The 26,450-nt window shown below is 47.9% G+C and overlaps 1 protein-coding gene and 1 long non-coding RNA gene across 6 annotated transcripts in view; one reads left to right on the top strand and one right to left on the bottom strand.

Moving 5' to 3' along the window:
• Positions 1-241: 241 nt before the first annotated feature.
• The window catches only part of LOC102146606 (uncharacterized), a 52,405-nt gene continuing 26,196 nt past the window's right edge, over positions 242-26,450 (bottom strand). For both annotated transcript variants that reach the window (XR_012425737.1, XR_006693027.3), the window contains exon 3: positions 242-560. This is a non-coding gene — a long non-coding RNA (uncharacterized lncRNA). The remainder of the gene's footprint in view (positions 561-26,450) is intronic.
• SP2 (Sp2 transcription factor) overlaps positions 6,139-26,450 on the top strand; it is a 32,758-nt gene continuing 12,446 nt past the window's right edge. Inside the window, exons 1-3 of one of the 4 annotated variants that reach the window (XM_045374921.1) lie at positions 6,139-6,196; positions 19,976-20,041; positions 25,746-25,822. In XM_045374921.1, the coding sequence (XP_045230856.1) occupies positions 25,760-25,822 (63 nt within the window). In that variant the 5' untranslated portion in view covers positions 6,139-6,196; positions 19,976-20,041; positions 25,746-25,759. Of the gene's footprint in view, positions 6,197-6,451; positions 7,818-16,247; positions 16,509-19,975; positions 20,042-25,745; positions 25,823-26,450 lie in introns of those variants that run through there. The other 3 variants (XM_005583523.3, XM_045374922.2, XM_065531414.2) reach the window with 3 other exon arrangements.

The raw sequence follows: 26,450 nt of genomic DNA, 5'->3' as shown, positions 1-26,450 counted from the left end.
GAGGGAAAAGGGAGAAGCAGAGGTTACTGGGAAATCCTTAAGGCAAAACAAGCCGTCTTTAGAAGGCTGGGTTGGCTGTAACTCCTCAAAGATAAACACCAACAATAAAGGTTGGGTTGTAGCTATGAGTGAGGCCCAACAGAGAGTCAAGACGGTTGGCCTGATATTCTTCTAGTTTCTGGACCAACAGCACCAGCTATACCATGTGGTTTCATAGGAGGCTCCAGGAGGGATCTGAAGCTTTTTTTTTTTTTTTAATTATACTTTAAGTTCTAGAGTATACGTGCACAACATGCAGGTTTGTTACATAGGTATACATGTGCCATGCTGGTTTGCTGCACCCATCAACTTGTCATTTACATTAGATATTTCTCCTAATGCTATCCCTCCCCCAGCCCCCAACCCCCTGACAGGCCCAGATGTGTGATGTTCCCTGCCCAGATCTGAGCATCTTGAGAGCAGAGGCTGTAGTTCCACATCCTTCCGTCCAGCACCCTTCCTCAGCATCCTGGGGGAGAGATGTTCACTGTCTGGTACTGATGGATTAGATGAGGACAGCCCTGTGCAAAAAAGGACAAAGAGAATGTCAGGAAGCAGGAAAAGCACAGGCAAGTGAAGAAAGAAGGGGATTCAGGCTGAGCGCAGTGGCTCAAGCCTGTAATCCCAGCACTTTGGGAGGCCGAGGCGGGTGGATCACCTGAGGTCAGGAGTTCGAGACCAGCCTGACCAACATGGAGAAACTCTGTCTTTACTAAAAATACAAAATTGGCCAGGCATGGTGGCACATGCCTATAATCCCAGCTACTAGGGAGGCTAAGGCAGGAGAATCGCTTGAACCTGGGAGGTGGAGGTTGAGGTGAGCTGAGATCGTGCCATTGCACTCCAGCCTGGGCAACAAGAGTGAAACTCCATCTCAGGGGGAAAAAAAAAAAAAAAAAAGAAGGGGATTCAGAGGTAGACATGGAAGGAGAAGTGGAAGTGGAAGAAGCTGGGCCTGAAAGAGAAGGGGTAAGTCCCTGAGAAGTGTTAAAAGGATATAGTCATTTAGTCAGTCAGCAAACATTTACTGTGCACCTACTATAATCAAGCAATGTGCTGGGAACGGAAGGTGCCATGGTAGACAAGACGAGCATGGGGTTTTTAGCGGTGGGGAATGTGTAGCTTTGCAAGTTAGAAATGTAGAGAAAGTGACAATGTGGAGTAGAAAGAAACTGAAAGCAGTTGGAGACAAAAGGGAAATATCACTGAGAGAACCTGCCTCCAGACACACCAGGGAGGAGATGTCGCCCTTGGTTGAGGTTGACACACACACTCAGAACCACCCACTGGCCCTGGCTCTGTGAAGATGGCAGCAGGTAGGGTAGGAAGAGGAGAAATTCAGAAAGGGGAGGGACAGGAGTGGGTGGGGGTGGAGGGCACAGACTTTTCCTTGTTTTTCACTTGGGCACCCCCAGTGGGAAGGTATCTTTGGGCTAAGGAGTCCTTTTCCACATTTGGCTGCCCATTGGAATCACCTGAGGAACTCCTTAATACTGATGCCCCCAGAGAGTCCAATTTCCTGGGATGGGACCCAGACTTCAGAACCTATTAAAAGCTCTTTTAGTGAGTCTCAAGTGTGGCCATGGCCAGGTGCAGTGGCTCATGCCTATAACCCTAGCACTTTGGGAGACTGAGGCAGGAGGGTCGCTTGAGTTCAGGAGTTTGAAACCAGCCTGCGCAACATAGGGAGACCCCAGCTCTACAAAAAATTTAAAAATTAGCTGGGCATGGTGGCGCACACCTGTAGTCCCAGCTACTCAAGAGGCGGGAGGATCACTTGGGCTCAGGAGGTTGAGGCTTCAGAGACTCTGTCTCAAAAATAATAAAAATAAAGGGAGGGCACAGTGGTTCATGCTTGTAATCCCAGCACTTTGGGAGGCCGAGGGGAGGCGGATCATGAGGTCAGGAGTTTGAGACCAGCCTGACCAACACAGAGAAACCCCATCTCTACTAAAAATACAAAAAATAGCCGGCCGTAGTGGCGCGTATCTAATCCCAGCTACTCAGGAAACTGAGGCAGGAGAATCGCTTAAACCCGCGAGGCAGAGATTGCAGTGAGCTGAGATAGCGCCACCGCACTCAAACCTGCGTGACTCCGTCTCTAAATAAATAAATAAATAAATAAATAAATAAATAATAAAGTGTGGCCAGAGAGACCACAAGCATTTCCAAGCCGTTGTCTGACCTTCTCCCTCTCTGTTGAGGACAGGGGCCATCTTGAAAGAAAAAATCTCTGAGGAGTTGTGTGGTCGTTGGGGGAGCGGGGGTGTTTGTGAACGAGGCTCTAAGACTCCAATGGGCCTGACAAAAGTATGAACAAGGTCTTCTTCTTAGAAAGTGTCCCCTTCCCGCAGTGGCTCACGCCTGTAATCCCAGCACTTTGGGAGGCCGAGGTGGGTGGATCATGAGGCCAGGAGATCGAGACCATCCTGACTAACACGGTAAAACCCCGTCTCTATTAAAAACACAAAAAATTAGCCAGGCGTGGTGGTGGGCACCTGTAGTCCCAGCTACTTGGGAAGTTGAGGCAGGAGAATGGTGTAAACCCAGGAGGCGGAGCTTGCAGTGAGCCGAGATCGCACCACTGTACTCCAGCTTGGGCAACAGAGCGAGACTCCATCTCAAAAAAAAAAAGAAAGAAAAGAAAGTGTCCCCTTCCGCCGGGCGCAGTGACTCATGTCTGCAATCCCAGCACTTTAGGAGACTGAGGTGGGTGGATCACTTGAGGTCAGGAGTTTGAGACCAGCCTGGCCAACATGGTGAAACCCTGTCTCTACTAATAACACAAAAATTGGCCGGGCTTGGTGGCGCACGCCTGTAATCCCAGCTACTCAAGAGGCTGAGGCAGGAGAATCGCTTGAACCTGGGAGGCGGAGGTTGCAGTGAGCTGAGATCGCACCACAGCACTGCAGCCTGGGTGACAGAGAAAGACTCCATCTCCAGAAAAAAAAAAAAAAAAAGAAAGAAAGAAAGAAAGAAAAAACAAAAAAAACCCAAAGGGTCCTCCCCTTCTTTGGCTGTGTCTCTAGTAAGAAGAGTCAGACAGCCTAGAAACAAAACAAAAACAAAAACAAACAAAAGATAAGGTGACCTTTAAAAGGGCAAAACCAATCAAATAATTCAAAACGACTGCAGAATTCTTCCAAGTTTTCACGCCCTGTCCTCCGCCCCGTGTGTGCACACTTTTTTTTTTTTTTTCACCTCTGCGGTCTTCAAGATGGGGCCTCTAGGTTAGAAGCATAGTTACCCCCAGTTTTTCTCCCAGAAGAGGTTTGACAGTGGCTCAGCAGGATATTCAACCCCACCTAAACTCCCCCCCAAATCCCTGCACCCTAATACAGGTGAGTCATGGAACCTGGGTGGAGTCCTTGGTTTGACAGTGAAGCAATCTAAACTTGAAAAATGGCCTGGGAACAGAATGTATGGACTATATAAACAAGTTATGCAGATGTCATTGTATGCAAATATTCATTCTTTAACTCAGCTTACATTTCCTGCTGATCCTCCTCTATGCTGGCCTCAATCCTATCACAGCTCAGTCTAGCAAGAGAGCAAGAAGTGAGAATAAAAGTGCGGAAATAGTGTGTGAGAGAGAAGCCCTTTTGCATGTGCCAGGGCAGCGCAGAGGAGGAAGAAGCTATAGCTAGGCAGGAGTGAGGTATGCAGACTTACAGCAGAGTCTTTTTTTTTTTTTTTGAGACGGAGTCTCGCTCTGTCGCCCAGGCTGGAGTGCAGTGGCCAGATCTCAGCTCACTGCAAGCTCCGCCTCCCGGGTTCCCGCCATTCTCCTGCCTCAGCCTCCCGAGTAGCTGGGACCACAGGCGCCGCCACCTCGCCCGGCTAATTTTTTGTGTTTTTAGTAGAGACGGGGTTTCGCTGTGTTAGCCAGGATGGTCTCGATCTCCTGACCTTGTGATCCGCCCGTCTCGGCCTCCCAAAGTGCTGGGATTACAGGCTTGAGCCACCGCGCCCGGCCTACAGCAGAGTCTTGAAGCATGCATAGGAGTTTATCTATTTTTCTGAGAGACAGGGTCTCGCTCTGTCACCTAGGCTGGAGTGCAGTGGTGTGATCATAGCTCATTTTAAGTTCAAACTCCTAGGCTCAAGTGATCCACTCACCTCAGCTTCCCAGGTAGCTAGAACTACAAGTGTGCACCGCCCCATGTGGCTTTTTTGTAGAGACAGGGTTTCGCCATGTTGCCCAGGCTGGGTCTCGAAATCCTGGGTTCAAGTGATCCACCTGCCTCTGGCTTCCCAAAGCGCTAGGAATACAGGTGTGAGCCACCACATCTGGCCATGGATGCATAGGGGTTCACCAGAAGGGAAGGGTAAGATAGAAAGTCAACTAGTGGAAAAAAGCGTGTTTAGGAACCTGGAATCTTTCCTGGAGGGAAAAGGGTAGGATTTGTAGGAAGGGAATGGGGGTACAGGGAGGAGATAAAGCATGAAAGATACACCAGTAAGAGTGTGTCCTCTGGTGGATGCTGAGGTTAAGAAGAAAAAAGAGTGGGAGGAATTTGCCTAGAAAGAAGTTTGGGCTTTATCCAGGAGATACGGATCCCATGAAGGATCTTTACTAGAGGAGTGTTATCGTCTAAAGTCTTGTTTTTCAAAGGCTAACACTGAGAGAAGTAGACTGGAAGAGGCTATTAACATTTTTTCAGCAATTACTGTGTACCCGGAATTCTGCTCCGCATTTTGTATTATCAACCAACCTTTCCTAGCAGTGTTTTTCAAATTGCCAGTCATGATCAACAAGGAGAATAAGATAGGATAGGCATAGAAACTATCAGTGTATCACAAGTAGTAAGCATTGTTTTCGGAAACTTTGTGACACTCTCAAACAGTAGTGTACTGGTCAGTATGCAAAATGTATTTCTCTTGGTGGGCTATGTTTTGTTTTTTTGTTTTTTTGTTTTTTTTTAAAGCCATTGCGCTAAGGTGTAGGTGTGATTAACCTCGTTTTACTGATGAGGACACGAGGCTCAGGGAGTTTCGGTACCCTGCCTAAGTTAGCAGGATGTGTAGGTTTCAAACCCAGACTGGTCTGAAGCCAGAATGGATTCCCTCACTAAGCTAGGCAGCCTTCCCAAGTTCTCGGAAGAGACTTGGGAGCAAAGATAAACCTATCCAGATAGTGCCTACCAAGTGCTTTACCTCATCTCAAGAAGATAAGGGTAAGTGGGGCAGAGGCCAAGCAGTACTTCTCAAACTCAAGCGTGCAACTCTGTCCATGCCAGGCCCTTGCTAAAATGCAGATTCTAGGCACGCCCCGTGAAGTACCGAGTCGGATTAGGAGAGGCGGCCCGGGGAACCTGCCTTTAGAAAGAGCTTCGGATGATTCAGATGCACACGTTTGGGACCGTGGGCTACGGGGGTCGCCGCAATAACCATGTGAAGATTAACGGGGGCTTAACCGATTGTGAAAATCCCTTCAGAAGTGTCGCGTAAACAACCCCAACTCTGACTATGGTGCCGGACCCCAGTGCTTCACTGTACAAAGTCGCCCCTCCCGAGGCGACAACGAGCGAGGGACTAAATAAAAGGTTGATGGCTTTCCACTCACCAGGCATGGGGTTGAGTGGCAGCCGCCTACTGCCGAAGAGCAGGTAAAAGCTCCTGCCACACCTGGGCGAGACTGGACTTAGGGTGCAACGTATATGCTATTTCTGGGGCATTTGTGGGCCTCACCCTAAGGACTTCTGATTGGCTTCAGGGCAGATCTATCACTCATCCTCTGGGTTAGAGGTGGGTGGAAGGTCAACTACGACCAATACAAAAGCACTCTTCGACTAAGCCCCTCCCCTCCCAGCTTCCTGTCGCTGTCCATCAACCACCCAGTAGGCGGGACTTTGCCTCCCTCCAATTGGCTGATAAACATGTCATTCATTATTCAATTGGTTTTCGGTTGGTGCGGTCTACCGTCCATCAGTGACATTGCACAGACCTATTGGTCAAATCAACGTCGCTCTAGACGCCTCTGGTTGATTGGTTAATAGTGCTGTCGGTCCCCAATGTTCCAAGCCCTTATTGGTGAAGGCTGCCGTCGCTCGGGCGGTGGCGGGCTCCGGGATTGGCGGGTGCTTGGCGGGCGGTGTCAGGTTCTCGGTGGCGGCGGAGGCGGCGGAGGCCAGGGAGGAAGATGTCGTAATGAGCGGTGGGTCCCGGCCGCTGCCGGCGGGGTCTTCCCGGCCTCCAAGGGTCGGGAAGACGGGCAGAGGCCGCGGGGAGAGGGAGCCGAGGCCGGGGGTTCCCCCCTGGGGCCGGGCCTGGCGCCGGGGCCCGGCTTCGGGAGGGGCGGGGGAGGGAGGATTCCCGCCCGGAGGAGGAGCGGGGCTGGCCAGCCGGGCGGAGGCACCCGGAAGGGGGCGTTCGACTCCCCGCCCCCTCGGAGCCCGCCGGACGGGAGGGCGGCGCTTCCGGGGGCCGGCGAGAGGAGCGGGCACCGGGGTGGCCTGGCACCTCTCAGCCGGGTGCCGACCCACCTCAGCGCCGCTCTCCTGCCTGGGCTGACTATGCCTGGGTCGGCTCCGAGGAGGCAGCCAACAGCCCTCGTGTTCGCCCCGTGTCTGAGAGGCCTTCCTGCACTCTTAACTGTAGATGCCCACCAGCGATTCAGGGCTCCCCGAAGTACAGAGGGGCGAGGGAACGCTTGAGATCCGGACGCTGCCAACCAGATGGGCACTGCTCGGCATCGACGACAGCCCGGTTACTGATGTATCCCAGTCGGTCGATGGTGTCAGGACACGAGGGCACTCTCTGGGCAGATGATCTCTCACTGGGGAGTGGGCAAAAACCTTCCTTTAATGTTTTCACTTGGATCATTGATCCTCCAGCTAGATGCAAGCTCTTAGCAGAATTGTGAGAAGTTTGAGAACTTCTTGCCAGAGCTCCCAGCCTGTTACCTGACGCCCCGTGGGGGAAGACTACTGCAGTCCCAAAGCTCAGGCGCAAACAATCTTAAGGAATTACAGAAGAAATAAAATAGATACTTGATTTTTTCCTCCACCCACCTGCATCCCCATTGCTGACTTACGGTTTTCAGCCTCTTACCCATGCTTCTTAGGTTTCCTTCCCAGCGGCTTTCTAATTTTAGTTCAAAAGGAACTATGTCTTCTCTGGGCAACTGAGAAACCTATCCTCACTGCATTCCTTGGTTTTGATTGCAATATCCTGTCATGTTTGTTTCTTAATTAACTTCATCCAAGGGGACTCAGTCTGGCCTTTCTCAGTGCATTCTCCCGAAGTTCTTTCTTGCTCTGAGGTTACTTCTTGTTCACTTATTGTTTCCTAGAGAAAGGTATGAGCCAGTAGATCTGCTTTAAACAATGAATTGGCCCAAGTTTCCCGTTTACAGATTTCATTACAGTTAGAAGGACACTGTTTCAAGGTGCACTGGCCTGCACTGTCTAAAACAGTTTCATGCTGTACCCCAGAAGGCATTCAGTTTCACACTGGAGGGCTGTACCGAGTTGGTATTCTGGATGATACAATTTTTAGGGCTCGAAAGTTTAGAGTGTTGGCCAGCTCACAGGCTGCAAAGGGAATAATGGAGTCCAGAGCACAGCAGTAATTTCAATTACTAACACAAAGAAACCCATTGTCTGCAATAATGAATATAACTGCAGTGTCTTGTTTTGTTTTAAATTCTTGTGTGCGATGAAGGGGGGGAATCTATCAGACAACCTATCAATTGGGCTGATGATGTTAGTGTTCCAGTGGCTTCTAACAGGCGTTAATACTTGTTGGAAATGGATTATCATTGGCTGGGACGATTGGTAAGTTTTCTAATTCTAGTTCTTCCTCTTGGTTGTACAGAGGCTTAACCTCTTTGGTTAAAAGCAACTACAAGAAAAAAAACTAGTCTGACATAATTATGAACCCCCCGGAACTAGGCTGCCGAAGCCACAAACTCTACCAAGGAGACCCAAGTAGAGTTTGTTAATAATCGGACCCTCATCTGACTGCCCAACAGGTAGAACTGGTTCCAGGAGAAAGAGTTTGGCATCACTCTGGACAGCAGATGGACTGGCCACTTTTTTCTCTCAGATTCTATTAAAGTTTGGGCCTGTGGAGGCCTGTCAGAGAGGAGAAAAGAAATTATAAGATTTGGGTAAATGTCTGGGGTAAAGAAGCTTTATGGCATTTCAGCAAGTAGAGTGGTTGGTTCATTTGGATATTTTGGCCTTGAACTTCTTATTTCTTCTGGTGGTTAATACCAGCTTTTTGGAGAAGTTGGACAGTCCTTTGCTATAGGTCTGTGTCAGTTCCCAAGCTTGCTGTCAGCAAGTATAGTATTGCCCAACCAGGGCCCTTCTGAAGACATTTTAAACTTGTTGCAACCAACTAGTAGACCTTAGTATTGGCTTTGTTTCAGCAATCTTCTAAATCTTGCCCACTCATTTCTGTGATATATACGTAACGTGTTCTTTTTCTAATACTTATTTTTTTCACGCACACCCCTTTTCTGTATACACAAAAATTGGAAACCCTGCTTCCAAACATAGAAAAATTTAGGATATTTTGGATCAGGTGGACAATGGCTATGGAATAAAAGATGCAGAGAAACACTGCTTTAAAGGGTACGCAGAGAATTACAAAGTTTAGGGATGCAGTAGCATGAACATTTCTGAGTTTACCAGATTTAACCTCATGACCCGATCTTAAACCTTGTGGGCTGCAAACCTGGAGTAAAATCTGTTCAGAGAAGCTCGCATACTTTCTTACAGGTTCATTGGGTGATATGTCTGGAGTATTCCCTTTTTGCAACTGACTTGGATTTGTGAATTTCTTCCCACCACCTACAGGCTGAACTAAACCAGTATCCAGTACATTTCTGGGCTGAGAAATGGAGATCATTTTGGAATGCATTTGTTGCTTTTTTGCTTGTTTTTGCCTTGCTTTTGTTTTGGATATGCTTGTAGCTCCTTGTATGACATTGTCTAGACCTGTTGTAGGAGGAAAAAAAGTTCTTTCTCTTTATTTCTTCCCTCATAGAGCCAACACTTAGATCTTTATCTTTCTGAAATGTAGTTGAGTGTCTTTTTAAAGATGCTCTTCCTCAATAATCAGCAGATCTTTTTTTGGCTAGCAGCATTCTCTTAGGAGACCTCGGGGTGGAGGAGATCTCACTTTTCTGTCAGCAATCTATTGGAGCAAGGTGGAAAGATGAGTGAAGAGGGTAAAAATATGGGACGTTTCTTTTTTAAAAATAATAGAGGCATAGTCTCTCTATGCCAGGCTGGTCTCAAACTCCTGGCCTCAAGTAATCCTCCCACCTCAGCCTCCCAAAGTGCTGGGATTACAGGCATGAGCCACTGTGCCTAGCCAACAAGGGATATTTCTAACTCGAGGGTATTGTCAGGCTATGTGGGAAAGGGCGTAGAGATTGCCCTTGAGGAGATGCTCCCAGGTGGCAGATTTGTCCTACTTGATAGATTCCAAAATGGAAAACGGATTTTTCTACTGCCTCTGGGGACACTGAAAAAAGAACCTCCATGTGAGTTCAGAAGCAGCACTGGCAGCTTAGGGGAAGTCATGGCTTCCACTGCGTGTCTAGGAAGCGCTCTTTCAGGATGCTCTGAGGCTGCCACTGGCACAGGGGAACACTGTGCTTCTCATCCAACTGGGCTGCAGGCTGATTTGCTCTTGGGAGATGAGCTCTGCTCAGGAGCAAGGGGTTGTGAAAGGGCTGATGTTTCTCAGGCTCCCCCAATGAGCAGCTCCAAGCAGTGCTGAGATGTCTAGGCTGTTTGTGTCACAGGACAAGCATGCTTGCAGACCCAATGGTTGGAATCCTTCATTGGCATTTCATTCCCGTTGCTGCTGTTTGTCTCCACATCAGAATTGCTTGCTATACCTAGCCAGAAGCCCTGCCACATTGCAGTGCAAAGGCTTAGCTTACTTGTTTTTGCTGCTGAGTGCTCTTAGATACCAGTTTGTCCCTGTGTGGTGATTTAGGCAGTTAGGTGGCCTTTCCTCTCAATCACAGAGTAGAAGTGGCTCAGGAGGAGCCAGCAGACACTAACTTACACATTTCCAAATGTCATCTTTCTAGAGCCTTCTCTTTAGGGTTGTCACCTCTCCTACAGGATTTGGTAGAATCACAAAGTGGCCTCCAAGAGAGTGTGAATAGGAAGTAAGAGTGAGCAAGCAGGGCCATGTAATTGGAAGTGGAATATTTCTGCTCCCAGTTGATAATTAGGAATCTTCTTAGATCAGCCTAGAAGAAAACAAACCAAGACATTTCCCAGCCTCCAAAAAAGTAAATGGTAAGCCAGCCCTGTCTTCTCAGGGGAAATGAAATCACCACTCATTTCAGAAGCTGATTCTGGCCTGGGGCTGGGCTTGGTAATCATGCCTGTAATCCCAGCACTTTGAGAGGCTGAGGCAGGCAGATCACTTAAGGTCAGGAGTTCGAGACCAGCCTGGCTAACATGGCAAAACCCCATCTCTGCTAAAGATACAAAAATTAGCCACGTGTAGTGGCACACACCTGTAGTCCCAGCTATTCCGGAGGCGGAGGCACGGGAATCACTTGAACCCAGGAGGCGGAGATTGCAGTGAGCCGAGAGTGCACCACTGTACCCAAGCCTGGGCGACAGAGCAAGACTCTCAAAACAAACAAACAAACAAACAAACAAACAAAAAGCTGATCCTGGCCCAGGATAAGTGTGGGGAGTTACTCACAAATAAATGTGCCAAAGCACATAATGAGATTCTTTAGGGGAAAAAGTGTATCTTGCTTTTTTTTCCTCCTGTTCTCTAAGAATTCTGAGGCCCAGTATTCTTTGACAAAAAAACTTGATGCTGTTTCTTGGGCCTGCTTTGATCAGGTTCTGTTTATGCTGTCCCCACCCCCATACATTTCCAGAGTCCCTTCCAGTACAATGGGATATGACCCAGTCAGGATGCAAACTAGCAAATGACATAGTCACGTTTTGGAAAGAAGAATTAAGGGTGGAGACAGACAGGTGGTATCCAAATTCGAGTGCCTTCATTATCTTTCTTTTTTGAGACAGAGTCTCGCTCCGTTGCCAGGCTGAAGTGCAATGGCGCGATCTTGGCTCATTGCAACTTCCGCCTCCCGGGTTCAAGCGATTCTCCTGTCTCAGCCTCCCAAGTAGCTGGGACTATAGGCATGCGCCACCACGCCCAGCTAATTTTGTATTTTTAGAAGAGATAGGGTTTCACTGGGTTGGCCAGGATGATCTCCAACTCTTGACCTCATGATCTGCCCGCCTCAGCCTCCCAAAGTGCTGGGATTACAGGCATGAACCACTCGCCCGGCTATGTTTGTTGTTGTTGTTGTTGTTTTGTTTTTGTTTTGTTTTTTTTTTGAGATGGAGTTCCAGGCTGGAGTGCAGTGGTGCAATCCTGGCTCCGCCAATGCTTGTCAATTGAGAGAAGCATTAATAATGCATGTCAATTGAGAGAAGCATTGAAATGCAGTAGTACCTGGTATGTGGTGATGAGAGTTGTGCGCTTTGAAGTTTTTGGCCAGGAGCAGGACTGGACTGCACTGGCCCACATGTGAGGTGACTGGTGGGGTTGAGGGTTCCATCAGCTAAAACCCATCAGGGTCTGGGTCAGCTGTGGAGTGGATCCTGACCTAGTGCCAGGGTATGCAAATCTGCAGCTTTTCTACTTTGGTTCCTACACTCCCTTTAGGCTCTCGTGCTGTAAAGCCTCCAGGATTTACTCATTCACTTATTCAACAAACATAGATTGTTAAGCACCTACCATGTGCCAGGGACTGGGATACATCAGTGAGTAACGCAGAGAAGTCCCTGCCTTTAGGAAGCTTACATCTTAGTGGGAGACAATGAATAACTAATAGATATTTGTTAGACAGTGAGAAGTGCTAAGGAGGCAAAACGAGGATAAGGAAAAAAAGGGGGAGGTGGCAATTTACATAGGGTGATCAGGGAAGGTCTCAATGATAAAGTGACATCTGAATAAAACCCTGAAGGAGTGGGGAGGAGATTGAGCCTTGTTCTGTCTGGGGTGAGGGGAGGAGGGTGAGAACTCAGCAGAGAGAAGAGCAATGCAAAGGCCCTCAGCAGGGGTCATACTTGGTATGTTCAGGAACAGCAGGGAGCCAGCATGGCTAAAGCAGTGAGAGAGGGAGAGTGACAGGGCAGGTGAAAGAGGTCAGATCCCCCAGGGGCCTTCTGTGTCACGATGGAGATTTTGGCTCTTACTTTGAGTGGGAGATGGGATGGTATTGGGGGCTTCTGAGCAGAGAAATAACACGGTTTCATTTAAGTGTGATGGGTCTTACTCTAGATGTGTTGAGAATAGACTGATGGGGTCAAGGTCAGAAGCGCAGCTAGGAGGTTAATCCATGGGAGACATGATAGAAACCTGGACCTAGGTGATGACAGAGGAGGTGGTAGAAGCAGTCAGCTTGGGCATATATTTTGAAGATACGAGTCTTTGCTGTCAGATGTAGGGTGTGGAAAAAAGATAAGGATAACTCCCAAGGTTTTAGGGCTGAGTAGCTGGAAAGATGGAGTTACTATTCATTCACTGCAGTGGGGAATTTTGAAGGAGTCACAGGATTAGGACAATATCGGGAGCACTGTTTGGGGCTAGTTAGATTTTTGTTTTGTTTTGTTTTTTGAGATGGAGTCTCGCTCCTGTCACGCAGTCTGGAGTACAGTGGCACAATCTTGGGTCACTGCAACCTCTACCTCCCGGGTTCAAGCGATTCTCCTTCGTCAGCCTCCCGAGGAGCTGGGATTACAGGCGTTCGCCACCACACCTGGCTAATTTTTTTATTTTTAGTAGAGATGAGGTTTCGCCATGTTGGCCAGGCTGGTCTCCAACTCCTGATCTCAGGTGATCCACCTGCCTCGGCCTCCCAAAGTGCTGGGATTACAGGCGTGAGCCACCGCGCCCAGCTGGGGCTAGTTAGATTTACGATGCCTATTAATACATCCAAGTGGAGATATCAGTAGGCAGTTGGATATACAAGTCGAGATAGAAATGTGAGAGTTAAAATTATATAGAATCTGTATCTTACTGGTTTCTAAACCCACGAGACTAGACAAAATCAGCTAGGAAACAGGTGTAGACAGAAGAAAGATCCTGGCCGGGCACGGTGGCTCAAGCCTGTAATCCCAGCACTTTGGGAGGCCGAGACGGGCGGATCACGAGGTCAGGAGATCGAGACCATCCTGGCTAACACAGTGAAACCCCGTCTCTACTAAAAAATACAAAAAACTAGCCGGACGAGGTGGCGGGTGCCTGTAGTCCCAGCTGCTCGGGAGGCTGAGGCAGGAGAATGGCGTAAACCCGGGAGGCGGAGCTTGCAGTGAGCTGAGATCCGGCCACTGCACTCCAGCCTGGGCGACAGAGCGAGACTCCATCTCAAAAAAAAAAAAAAAAAACAAAAACAAAAAAAGAAAGGTCCTGAGACAGAGTCCTGGGGCAACCCAATCATTTAGAATTTGAGAGGAGAGGAAGAACCAGCAAAGGAGATATGGGAGAAGTTAGCCAGAGACTAGCAAAGTATGTCCTAGAGGCAAAGTAAAGAGTGTTTCGGCCGGGCGCGGTGGCTCAAGCCTGTAATCCCAGCACTTTGGGAGGCCGAGACGGGCAGATCACGAGGTCAGGAGATCGAGACCATCCTGGCTAACACGGTGAAACCCCGTCTCTACTAAAAATACAAAAAAAAACTTAGCCGGGCGAGGTGGCAGGCGCCTGTAGTCCCAGCTACTCGGGAGGCTGAGGCAGGAGAATGGCGTGAACCCGGGAGGCGGAGCTTGCAGTGAGCTGAGATCCGGCCACTGCACTCCAGCCTGGGTGACAGAGCAAGACTCCGTCTCAAAAAAAAAAAAAAAAAAAAAAAAAGAAAGTGTTTCAAGGAAGAAGAGGACGGGCGCAGTGGCTCATGCCTGTAATCCCACCTCCTCGGGAGGCTGAGGTGGCATGAACAGTTTTGGTGGCATGCCTGGGGAGGGTGCAGCTTGGTTGGAGCAGGTTTAAGAAAAGCTAGCAGGAGAGAAATATAGGTAACTCTTGCAAGGAGTTTTGCTTGAGGAGAAGGGAAGACATAATGGATCTTAGCTGATGAGGGAAATTTTAACTTCTTGGTGAAATCGTGGACATACCTAAGGGTCATTGCCTGAGGCTGGGGGTCTGAGATGGGGGGGGTGGGGGGAGATGAGAAGCTCAGTAAAGGGTTAATGTGGAGACAAGATCTCCATTCCTTACTCACCTTCTTCCTTCCTTCAGCCTGTGGCATTAGCAAGCCACTGCCCAGAGGTGTTCTCGTTTAATGAAAGCCATTGAAATTTGTTTTACTGTTATTGGGCTCTTTTATCATGGTTTTAATTCATTTGTTTATTTAACATTATTATTATTATTATTTAAAGACAGGGTCTCACTCTGTCACCCAGGCCAGAGCACAGTGGTGCAATCATAGCTCACTGCAGCCTCGACTTCCTGGACTCAAGCAATCCTCTCACCTTGGCCTCCTAAGGAGCTGGGACTACAGGCACACACCACCATACTCAGCTAGTTTGTAAACATTTTTTGTAGAGATGGCATCTTGCTGTGTGGCCCAGGCTAGTCTTGAACCCCTGACCTCGTGATCCTCCTGTCTCGGCCTCCCAAAGTGCTGGTATGACAGGCATGAGCCACCATGCCCACCGAGCCACATAATGGCTATTGTGATTGCTAAGGTTTGCTTCTCATTGAAATATTCAGCACAATTTGGAGTCTTTCACTACCAAGGTTGCTGCTCTCTTCATCCAAATGAATTCTTTTACCCCATTTGTCAGCTTTCTTTGAGGTCCAACTTTGTTCTCTAAAACCAGCCAGGGCATGCTTTTCCCTCACCAGCTCTGAATTCTTCCAGGCTAGGCAACTGGAAAAGCCTGGGCTTAGAAACTGCTTTGTTGGCTTAAGGCCCAGCTGAGCTGACCAAAATAGCCAACAGAAAGACTGTTTGCACAGTGTGAAATTCCTCCAGGGGAAATACCATAGCAAAAGGCCAAGAAAGCCAGAGCCACGATGGCAGGAACCCACAGGCAAAAAAAGCCGTTACCCCCAAGGCCTGGGTTGTGGAGATGGAGCCAAGTTCTCTCCAGAAGGAAAAGCTTCCTAAAGCCTACTGTTGTGGTATTTCTGTAGGCGCCCTTTCTCATTTGCTGGGTCTCAAGAGTAGCATTCTCAGTGAAAGGACCGGTCGAACAGCCTGAAGCCTGGTGGCCAGGGCTCAGAGGTCTCTCTTCCTGTTACGTGCTCTCCCTGAGTCAGGCCTAGAAAGACCTGTGAGACAGGGACACACTCCCAGCTCTGTTGGTGGGACAGTGTGGAAGTGTGCCTGGAGTATGCACTGGCAGGCAGCAGGGTCACCTGCCCCAGACTTGAGGTGGGAGGAGGTCAGGAGAGGCTTTCCCTGAGTAAGAGTATAAATGAGCTCTGAAGGACAGGAGCTGACCAGGCAAATGGGAGAGAGTGTGCTTCAGGCTCCAAGTGAGACAGGGTGGCATGTTTTAATTCCAGAAATGAAAAGCTGAAGTGTGTGTTGGGAGAGGTGGAAGGGCAAGAGGTCAGGGGGGTGGACCAGGGAGGGACAGCTTGTTCTGGCCTTTATAAGTTTATCACAAGAGCATCAGGGAACAATTGAGGGGGTTAATTAGGAGAGTAGCTGGATGGGATTTGCACTTTAAAAAGAGCCTTCTGACCAAACTGTGGAGGCTGGCTAAGGGGGAGGCCAGAGGCCAGGAAGCAGTTTTGGAGGCCGTGGGCAATATCTCAGGTGGATCATGGTGATGAGGATGGGGAGCCTGGGTACACTACAGGGAGGTTTGTCTATGAAGTGGAGTCATGAGGACTTGATGATTGGTTGGCAGTGAGGGGGATACTCAGGTTTTGTCCTGATTGGAGATACCAGAAGAGAGGCTGCTTTAACCCAGGGTATTCATACAGCCCACAGGCACTGAAGGTGGCCGTGAGCCATGTGCCGGGCTTGGTGTCTACAGTTCAGTGGTGCAAACAGACATAGCCCACCCTGGGGAGCCCTCGCATACATTGGGCTCACGATTAGTTAATGGGTAGTGAGTGTTCCCAAAGGAGTTAACCTCGTCTCAGGGGTCCAGAAAGGCCACTCTGAGGAAATGGCATGCCTGTTACATAATGGCTCTTAAATTATGCTGGGAAAGTCAAACAGCCAGAGACCTGAAGGGTGAGGTCTTAGCTAGTGAAGAGAACAGAAAGAGTTGTAAGCAAGGAAAGACAGCTGCAGAGATGAAAGTTTTTCAAGGATCTGGAAGAAGGCCTGTGGTGGCTGAGGGTAAGAAAGCTGGAGAAAGAATGGGCAAAACTGACAGCTCAATGTTCCAAGTGTCTGTGGCCAGCTCTAGTGGAAGACGCACAGAGGGCTGGATGTACAGGTCTAACACGTGGAGCAGAGATCTGGACCAGACACAGGCCTATGAGTTGCCAGCCTGTGGAAGGTACGTAAAGCCATGCGAATAGGCATGGTCACCCAGGGAAAGGGTGCTGGGTGAGGAGAAAGGACAGATGTTGGGGAACATCAGTATTTAAGGGGTGGCAAGGCCGGGCGCGGTGGCTCAAGCCTGTAATCCCAGCACTTTGGGAGGCCGAGACGGGCGGATCACGAGGTCAGGCGATCGAGACCATCCTGGCTAACACGGTGAAACCCCGTCTCTACTAAAAACATACAAAAAAACTAGCCAGGCGAGGTGGTGGGCGCCTGTAGTCCCAGCTACTCGGGAGGCTGAGGCAGGAGAATGGCGTGAACCCGGGAGGCGGAGCTTGCAGTGAGCAGAGATCCATCCAGCCACTGCACTCCAGCCTGGGCGACAGAGCCAGACTCCATCTCAAAAAAAAAAAAAAAAAAAAAGGGGTGGCAAAGGAAGAGGAGCCCACAAGGGGAAGAGGTGGCAGGAGAGGTGGGAGAATATCCATGGGAATTTCGAGGAGGAGGCACTCATCGGAGGGGCTGCTGGATTGAGCAGCAAGGAGGTCGCTGGCGACCTGGGCAGGTGCAGCATGAGCACAGTGCCAGGGTAGACGTCCTAATGCTGCCGGGAAATGAGTAAGTAGGGAAGGAGGGAGGGGACAGCAGGGTGCCAGCAGTTTTTCTACCAAGTTTGGCTAAGGGGGTAAGAAGTGAGGCTGTGCTGGAGGGAACAGGAGGTAGAGGCGGATGATCAGTAGTACATCAAGAGTCCAGAAACTCGGGATGCTTTTCTGCTGGTTTTGGAATTAAATTGGTTTCCAATATGGGAAAGAAATGTTGTGTGTGGTCCCTTCAGGCACCTGCAACCCCATCCCTACCCCATGCTGCCTTCAAACCTTGTTTGATGCCCCTGCAGTTTTCCTTGGAGCCTAAGAGAGGTACTATTGCTTGTATAGTAAATCATTGTAAAACTTCACCAGCCTCGGGACTCTTGGGAAAGTTTTAGCCAACCTAACTTAATGAAAAGTCTGAATGATATAACTTGGAAAGCAGTGCAGCTTTTTCTTTTCAAGAATATGCACTAATCCCACTTACCTATGTTGTTAGGTGTCGGTTTCAGTGACTGGATGTAAACTACTGTTAAAAGCAAGTGGCACTATTAAAATAGCGGAAGTGATATAAAACAATTATTCTTACTAAGAGTCCTTTTGCAATCTTCAAACACCATTTAGGCTCGCTTTAAATAGTATGAAAGAGGCTGGGCGCCTTGGCTCATGTCTGTAATCCCAGCACTTTGGGAGGCCGAGGTGGGTGGATCACGAGGTCAGGAGATCGAGACCATCCTGGCTGACACGGTGAAACCCCGTCTCTACTAAAAATACAAAAAATAGCTGGGCGTGGTGGTGGATGCCTGTAATCCCAGCTACTCGGGAGGCTGAGGCAGGAGAATGGCGTGAACCTGGGAGGCAGAGCTTGGAGTGAGCCGAGATCGTGCCACTGAACTCCAGCCTGGGTGACAGAGCGAGACTCCGTCTCAAAAAAAAAAAACAAGAACAATAACAAAAAAATAGTATGAAAGAAAAGTTAAGCACAATTTATGTCCAAATTGTATATTTTAAATGTAAGGTTCCAAATTCATGAGGTTCTAAAGTGCCTTTGATCATAGCCTTACAATTAGGTATCTATGCTACCTCTTCTTAACCACTTTTCATTTCCAAACATCAGTGGGAAATGCCTCTCTTCTCCTTTTCATGGTTAATTCCAGGAGGTTAATTCTGTAGTGGCAGGGAGATCGGTCTCTCTTTTGGTTGCCCAGGTCTGCAGCCTGTGGCCATAAAGCTCTGAGTGACACTAGGGAAGATACTTGCAAACGTTGGTTTGAGATCTATAGGAGCATTTCAGGAACCAGCTGGGAAGGAAAATGAAACAAGCTGAAATGGTGCAACGTCGAGCACCAGCAGTCTGCAGCTTCAGTAGATTCTGCTTTAACCTCCTAACTGAAGAATCACTCAGAACCCAGCCCAGTGTCCAAACAGTTTGAGTCCAGGGTAATAAGGACTACAGAGAAGGGAGAGAGGCAGATGATGAAGAAACACTAGGCCAGTTTTTATTTTGTCTCATTTCATTTACACTCTGCACGGATCCTATGGCCGTTCTGTTTTATAATAGAGGATGTCTAAGAGAGTCATTCACTAATTTTAGCTAAGCAAACCTGAGCCCTGGGGGAGCCTCCTGGGAGAGCCATTGCCTTCCTTTGCAGTTCTGCCAGCAACAAACTCATCTTGTATTTTTATCAGCAACATGGTCTGAGGAGTCTAAAAATCTTTTTTTAAAAAAACTTATTTTAAATCACTGTACTTTCTTCCAGTGAATAAAAATCTTTTTTTTTTTTTGAGACAGAGTCTTGCTCTTGTCGCTCAGGTGGACTACACTGGCACGAACTTGGCTCACTGCAACGTCCGCCTCCCGGGTTCAAGTGATTCCCCTGCCTCAGCCTCCTGAGTAGTTGGGGTTACAGGTGTGCACCACCATGCCCAGCTAATTTTTGTAGTTTTAGTAGAGACGGAGTTTCCCCATGTTGGCCGGGCTGGTCTCGAATTCCTAAGCTCAGGTGATCCGCCTGCCTTGGCCTCCCAGAGTGCTGGGATTATAGGCATGAGCCACTGCACCCGGCTGTGAATAAAAATCTTAAAGATCATTTGGTCCAACTTTCCACCCCATCTCAACATCCTGACTCCAGCAGGGACACATGTCCTGCCTCTGGTTAAGTGATTCCAGAGAAGGGAGAACATAGTACCTCGGAAGGCAACTGATTTTCATCTTTGCAAAGTTCTCTCTTGTGTTAACTAAAATCTACCTCAAAATGTCCACACAGGAGTCTTGGTTCTACCCTTTGAACCCATGTCCCCACTCTGGCACCCTGGCCACAACCATTGCTGCTGTCTTCTGAACAAGCTCCAGCTGAAAATCCCCCTTTTAAAATGTCCCTCAGAACAGAATCTGATGCTCCAGATGTGGCCCAAGTGTGCAGACTACAGGAGGATATTATTTTTTTGTTCTATAACTGAACTTTTAGAAATGCAGTCCAAGATTGCAGTAGCCTTTTTGGCAGCCATATCTAGATTGTGCTGGCCCCCATTCAGCTTAAAGTCAAAAACCTCTGGGGCTTTTCCACGTGGCACTATTAGGCTCTTTCTTCCCTCTATGCATGTGATTGGCTTTTTAACCTAAGTGGAGGACTTACTCAACTTTTTTATTTTTTTTAATATACAGAAAAGGTTTCACCATGTTGCCCAGGCTGGTCTCAAACATCTGAGCTCAAGAGATCTGCTCACGTTGGCCTCCCAGAATGCTGGGATTACAGGCGTGAGCCACCACATCTGGCCAAGACTTCTTAAACTTTAAAGCCTATATAGCCTTTAAACCCTTGATGCTGTCATATAAATTATTAGAGCCTCACAGAAATCCTAGAAGGATGACATTACCTTTGTTTTACAGAGGGCACTGGAGGAGGCTAAGAGGGACCATCCCACTAATGAACCACACAGTCAGAATCTCATTTAGGTATGGAGCCTGATGTTCTTAAACATTGTACCTACCAGTTTTTTAAGATGTCCTTGAACCCTATTACCGATACCCATTGTGTTTACAATCCTTCTCACTTTTGTGACATCTGCAGGTTTTTTTTGTTTGTTTGTTTTTTGATACCGAGTCTTGCTCTGTTACCCAGGCGGGAGTGCAGTGGCATGATCTCGGCTCACTGCAACCTCCACCTCCAAGGTTCAAGCAATTCTCCTGCTTCAGCCTCCCAGGTAGCTGGGACTGCAGGCATGTGCCACCACACCTGGCTAATTTTTTTGTATTTTTAGTAGAGACAGGATTTCACCATGTTGGCCAGGCTGGTAAGAACTCCTGACCTCAAATGATCCACCTACCTCAACCTCCCAAAGTGCTAGGATTACAGGCCCGCCAACATCCGCAAGTTTTACTTGTCATCTAGATCTTTGCCGAACTTGGGTGGTGAATACCATTCTAAAGCCTAAGTTTTCCAGCCTGTAGGGCACAAAACCAATTTAGTGGGTCACAGCCAGCATTTAAAAAATTGAAATAGAATAGAAAAATATCACAGTCTATCACATGTAATAAGAGAGTTTTGTTTCAGGAAACTTTCATTGCGTGAGCATGTGACAGGAATGTGTGGTGTATGTATGCATATGGTGGGTCTTGGTGCAAATTGTTTTTGTAACTGTGGTTTGTGGTCTGATAGTTTGAACACCACCACTCTAAAGGAAAAATGGTTTGGGGTTGGCTTAGATTATTTTCATTACAATATTACAACTTAATTTTGTATGAACATGAATCTGTGTGTCAGCTCACCGATCTAGCTCCTGTAAAGTTCACATATGTAACTACAAAAAAAGCCAGTAAAATTCAAATTATCAGCATCATTCTGAGAGGGTGATGTTTGACTGAACCCAAATCATTGCTTTTCCTTGTAAGCACGGCACAGACTTGACACTTAGGCTCCTTGAGTTCTGCACACGCATCCTGTAGCGTGTCAGTCAGGGTGACACAGTCTTCCCACTGCTTCTGAAGTTATGTCATCTTTCACTTTGCACAGATGTATTGTGAACTAAATGTGCAGAATGAAGTTGTCCTAATTAGCCCACACAGTGCACTTGTAAACACACACACAGGCCCTGAAATGTGCAGGACTTGGTTATGCAGCAGTTATCTGGTGATCTATGATATATGTTCATTTTTAAAAAGATGACTGGGCTGGGCGTGGCGGTTCATGCCTGTAATCCCAGGACTTTCAGAGGCTGAAGCAATGGGATTGCTTGAGTCCAGGAGTTCGAGAAAAGACTGGGCAACATGGTGAAGCCCCGTCTCTAGAAAATATGTAAAAATTAGCCGGGTGTGGTGGTGTGCACCAGTGATCCCAGCTACTTGAGGGGCTGAAGTGGGAGGATCACATGAGCCCAAGAGGCAGAGGTTCAGTGAGCTGAGATCATGCCACTGCTCTCCAGCCAGGGTGATAGAGTAAGACCTTGTTTCTACATAAATATAAACAAACAAATAAAAATCTTTGTTGTGGCTGGTCACGGTGACTCATGCCTGTAATCCCAGCACTTTGGGAGGCCGAGGTGGGTGGATCACTTGAGGTCAGGAATTTGAGAGCAGCCTGGTTAACAAGGCAAAACCCCGTCTCTACTAAAAATACTAAAAGATCAGCCAGGCGCAGTGGCTCACGCCTGTAATCCCAGTACTTTGGGAGGCCGAGGCGGGTGGATCATGAGGTCAGGAGATCAAGACCATCCTGGCTAACATGATAAAACCCCGTCTCTACTAAAAATACAAAAAATTAGCCGGGCATAGTGGCAGGCACCTGTAATCCCAGCTACTGGGGAGGCTGAGGCAGGAGAATGGCGTGAACCCGGGAGGTGGAGCTTGCAGTGAGCAGAGGTGGCACCACTGCACTCCAGCCTGGGCAACAGAGTGAGACTCCATCTCAAAAAGAAAGAAAAAAAATCATCACAGTGAAAACATAAGAAAAGAATAAAAATGCCTCTGTGGAGATGCCTGTGAACCCTGGTCCTGAGACCCACCCCAGTTCGAGACACCTTGCAGCAGCAGACTTCTCAGCACTTAGGTGGAGGCATGCTCAGTTTAGCCCCAAACTAGACTATCATATTGCTCAAGTTTCCTCCCTGTTTGTTCACAAGAATATTATGAAAATGTCAGCCAGATGCCTATTGAAATAAAATCCCTGGTGTATACCATGCTCTTGATGTATCCTTCCAAAACCCTATAAAAAGAAACAGATTTGTTCAGCATGACCTGTTCTTCTATATTATAATGCTATTCCTTGTGGTCACTCCTTCCTTTCCTCAGTAGTTACAGTACTATTCAATCATTTGTTCTAGGATTTTGCCAAGGATCAGTGCCTGTAATATTACAGGATCTGCATATATAATTTTGCCCAGAGCTGCCCTCTGGCTCCACACACATTTGCAGTTGTGTCTGCAAAGTCTCCCCCTCTGGAGTACAGTTTGTGTGAACTTCAGTCCTGGTAACCATTTAAGGCACTGGTGTGCTTTCTTACCAGCTCATCACCTATCCAGGGCTTCAGTTTCCACTTCATCTTTTTTTTTTTTTTTTAAATGGAGATGGGGTCTTGCTCCATCACCCAGGCTGGAGTGCAGTGATGTGATCACGGCTCACTCTAGCCTCGACCTCCCAGGTTCAAGTGATCCTTCCACCTCAGCCTTCTGAGTAACTGGGACCACAGGCATGTGCCACCATGTGTGGCTAATTTTTAAATTTTTTGTAGAGACAGGGTTTCCCTTTGTTGCCCAGGCTGGTCTCCAATTCCTGGCCTCAAGCAATCCTCCTACTTCGCCTTCCCGAAGTTTTGGAATTAAAGGCATGAGTCACTGAGTCCAGTGCCTTCACCTTTTCTTTACCTTTCCCCATTTAAGAATTGTTCTTCCAGAGAAGCTTTCCCAGTGTCTATCCTCTGTTTGTCTGTTTGTTTGTTTTAGAGACAGTCTCACTCTTGCCCAGGCTGGAGTGCAGTGGTGCGATCTCAGCTCACTGCAACCTCCATCTCCTGGGTTCAAATGATTCTGCCTCATCTTCCCGTTTAGCTGGGATTACAGGTACCTGCCATCACGCCTGGCTAATTTTTTGTATGTTTAGTAGAGATGGGGTTTCACCATGCTGCCCTGGCTGGTCTCTTAACTCCTGAGCTCAGTCTGCCTGCCTCAGCCTCCCAAAATGCTAGGATTACAGGCATGAACCACCACACCCAGCCCAATATCTGTCCTCTTTTTGCCAAATTCCTTACAAGGACTCAACCCCTGAGCCTTTTTGTTTGTTTTATTAAGAGATGGGGTCTTGCTATGTTGCCCAGGCAGGAGTGTTTTGTCTATTCACAGGTGTGATAATAGGGCACTGCAGCCTCAAATTCCTGGCCTTGAGTGATCCTTCCGTCTCAGCCTTCCAAGCAGAATGCACCCTGAGCCTTTTTGTCTCTTTGAGTCTTCAAAGTAATACCCCTCTTATTTCTGTACTTAGTGAAATCTGCTTTCCAAAGGTCCAGGATCGAAATCTGATTCTGCCTGGTATTCTTTTTTTTTTTTTTTTTTTTTTTTTGAGACGGAGTCTCGCTCTGCCGCCCAGGCTGGAGTGCAGTGGCCGGATCTCAGCTCACTGCAAGCTCCGCCTCCCGGATTCCCGCCATTCTCCTGCCTCAGCCTCCCGAGTAGCTGGGATTACAGGCGCCCGCCACCTCGCCCGGCTAGTTTTTTGTATTTTTTTAGTAGAGACGGGGTTTCACCGTGTCAGCCAGGATGGTCTCGATCTCCTGACCTCGTGATCCGCCCGTGTCGGCCTCCCAAAGTGCTGGGATTACAGGCTTGAGCCACCGCGCCCGGCCCCTGGTATTCTTTTCTTTAGTGATTTATGAACTTTAAGATGGCATAGATTCTTTCTCCTAAAATTCTCATGACTTTCATTTTCCTGATCTTGTTTTTCTTTCTTTTTAAAAAATTTTTATTAGGGACAGGGTCTAACTGTGTTGCTTAGGCTGGTCTTGAACTCCTGGGCTCAAGCGATCCTCCCACCTTGGCTTCCCAAAGTGCTGGGATTACATGCATGAGCTACTGTACCTGGCCTCTTTTAGATGACTTAAGTGCACAGTAGAGAGTCCCTTCATTACTTCCTCAACTATATTTTTCTTTATTTAAGAAAAAAAGTACAGTAGAATATATTTATCATGGGAAAATGAAAAAGTACAGAAAAACAAGGTGCAAAATAAATTTAAGTCAAACAAAACTCAACCACTAGGAGATAATGGCTTAAGACTTTTTCCTATTTGGTTATATTCATGTATAGAAATATATACACATTTAAACAAAAATAGAATTTACTTTGTTTTCATTCTCCTTGTTATATCCAGTTAGTCATTAGCTCTACCGAGTCTTGGTTGATGCCTGTGGGGCCATGCCTATTGTACTATGTAAAAAGTGTAAATTCACGTAAATAATTGACCCATGAGGCCGGGCGCAGTGGTTCACACCTGTAATCCCAGCACTTTGGGAGGCCGAGGCAGGTGGATCGCCTGAGGTCGGGAGTTTGAGAACAGCCTGACCAACATGGTGAAACCCTGTCTCTCTTAAAAATACAAAAATTGGCCAGGCATGGTGGCATATGCCTGTAATCCCAACTACTCAGGAGACTGAGACAGGAGAATCGCTTGAACCTGGGAGGTGGAGGTTACAGTGAGCCAAGATCGCACCATTGCACTCCAGCCTGGGCAACAAGAGTGAAACTCCTTCTCAAAAAAAAAAAAAAAAAAGAATTGACCCATGTGCTGTATATGCTGCCTGGGGACAACAGCCTTTGTGGTGAAGGCTGAGCATAAAACACCCAAGATTTGGGAATGGAGCAGGTGTGTCCTCCTTGTCCGAAAAACTGACTGAGCGATACTTCCCTCTCAGTTTTGGCATCTGTCTACAGCAGGAGTGAACAGGAGGCTTGAGTTTGAGCTAGAGGATTAGCTGGGGAGCTCCCCTTGCCCACCATAGAGGAGTTCCAGTTTAGCTATGGAGAGCCAGCAGTGCCCATCAGAGAGGGCATAGCTGAGTTACAGAAGAGAGTCCTGGTATAGTCTTGGTTATTTTTGTGTTATCTAGACTCTGTGGTGGCTGGAGGGGGCAGTCCAACGACAGCAGGACCAGCTGTCCTCACAGCCTCAGATGGCTGAGTCTGAGGAGAGGAGAAAGTAATCTACTGAAATAGATGTAAGGCTGTCAACCCAGGGTGGGGAAGTCTGGGGAAAAGTCTTTAACTTCCCTTGGAGAAGCAGCAACAAATAGAGGCAAAAAGAAAATATGGCTAGGTGTGGTGGCTCATGCTTGTAATCCCAGCACTTTGGGAAGCCGAGGCAGGTGAATCACCTGAAGTCAGGAGTTCGAGACCAGCCTGGACAACATCGTGAAACCCCATCTCTACTGAAAATACAAAAATTAGCTGGGCATGGTGGTGGCACCTGTAATCCCAGCTACTCAGAAGGCTGAAGCAGGAGAATTGCTTGAATCTAGAAGGGGGAGGTTGCCATGAGCCGAGATCACACCACTGCACTCCAGCCTGGACAACAAGAGCAAAAACTCCGTCTCAAAGAAAAGAAAGAAAATCTGAGGCAAGTGGGCTTGCGTTCTTTTTGGGCATCTTATACATTACTCCATCTCTTTTCTTCCAACAGATCCACAGACCAGCATGGCTGCCACTGCTGCTGTCAGTCCCAGTGACTACCTGCAGCCTGCTGCCTCCACCACACAGGCGAGTAGGCACTGGGCTCCGAGGGCTTGGGGCTGCAGCATCCTGGACAGACTCACTGAAAACACTTTATCTTCACTGTCTCACTATAAATACCCTAGGTTATGAGACTGGGGAAGGTTCAGTTAGCCACATTTTCTTTACTGAGAAACCATGGCCATTTACCTAAGGTGCCACAGTTGGGCTGCCGGAAAAACAAGGATTAAACTCTGTGTTCCTTCCACCAGACCTCACTAAAAAAGGAAAAGGAAAACAGAGGCTCTCTCATTGTCTTGAAAGTGTAGCCCAATCTATAAAGTTACATGTTCTGAGTACTAAAAAGCCCTTTACTGAAGTATTTATTCCTCCTGTTGCCCCTCCATTTCTTTTTTCCTCCCTCATTTCCTCAGTTGAGCAATCAGGGACCCCTCAGTCCCTGGGGTGGGCTAACAAAACTCCATCTAAGAGCCAAACATGCTTCACTGTCCTTAGAAACAAGGCCAGTGGGGAGTAGGAAGTCAGCTCACATTGTTAGTTTACCCTGTCTGTGGGGTGCGGCCAGGGATTCCTTCCTGAGAAAGACACTGTCCACCTTTTCTCCCTCACTTAATGGAGAAACCAGTAGAGAAGGGGAGACAGCAGCCAAGCAGGG

Source organism: Macaca fascicularis, chromosome 16, assembly GCF_037993035.2.
Source record: "Macaca fascicularis isolate 582-1 chromosome 16, T2T-MFA8v1.1".
Lineage (NCBI taxonomy): Eukaryota > Metazoa > Chordata > Mammalia > Primates > Cercopithecidae > Macaca > Macaca fascicularis.
Note: the sequence above shows the minus strand (reverse complement) of the source record. Positions and strands in the feature narration are given on the sequence as shown.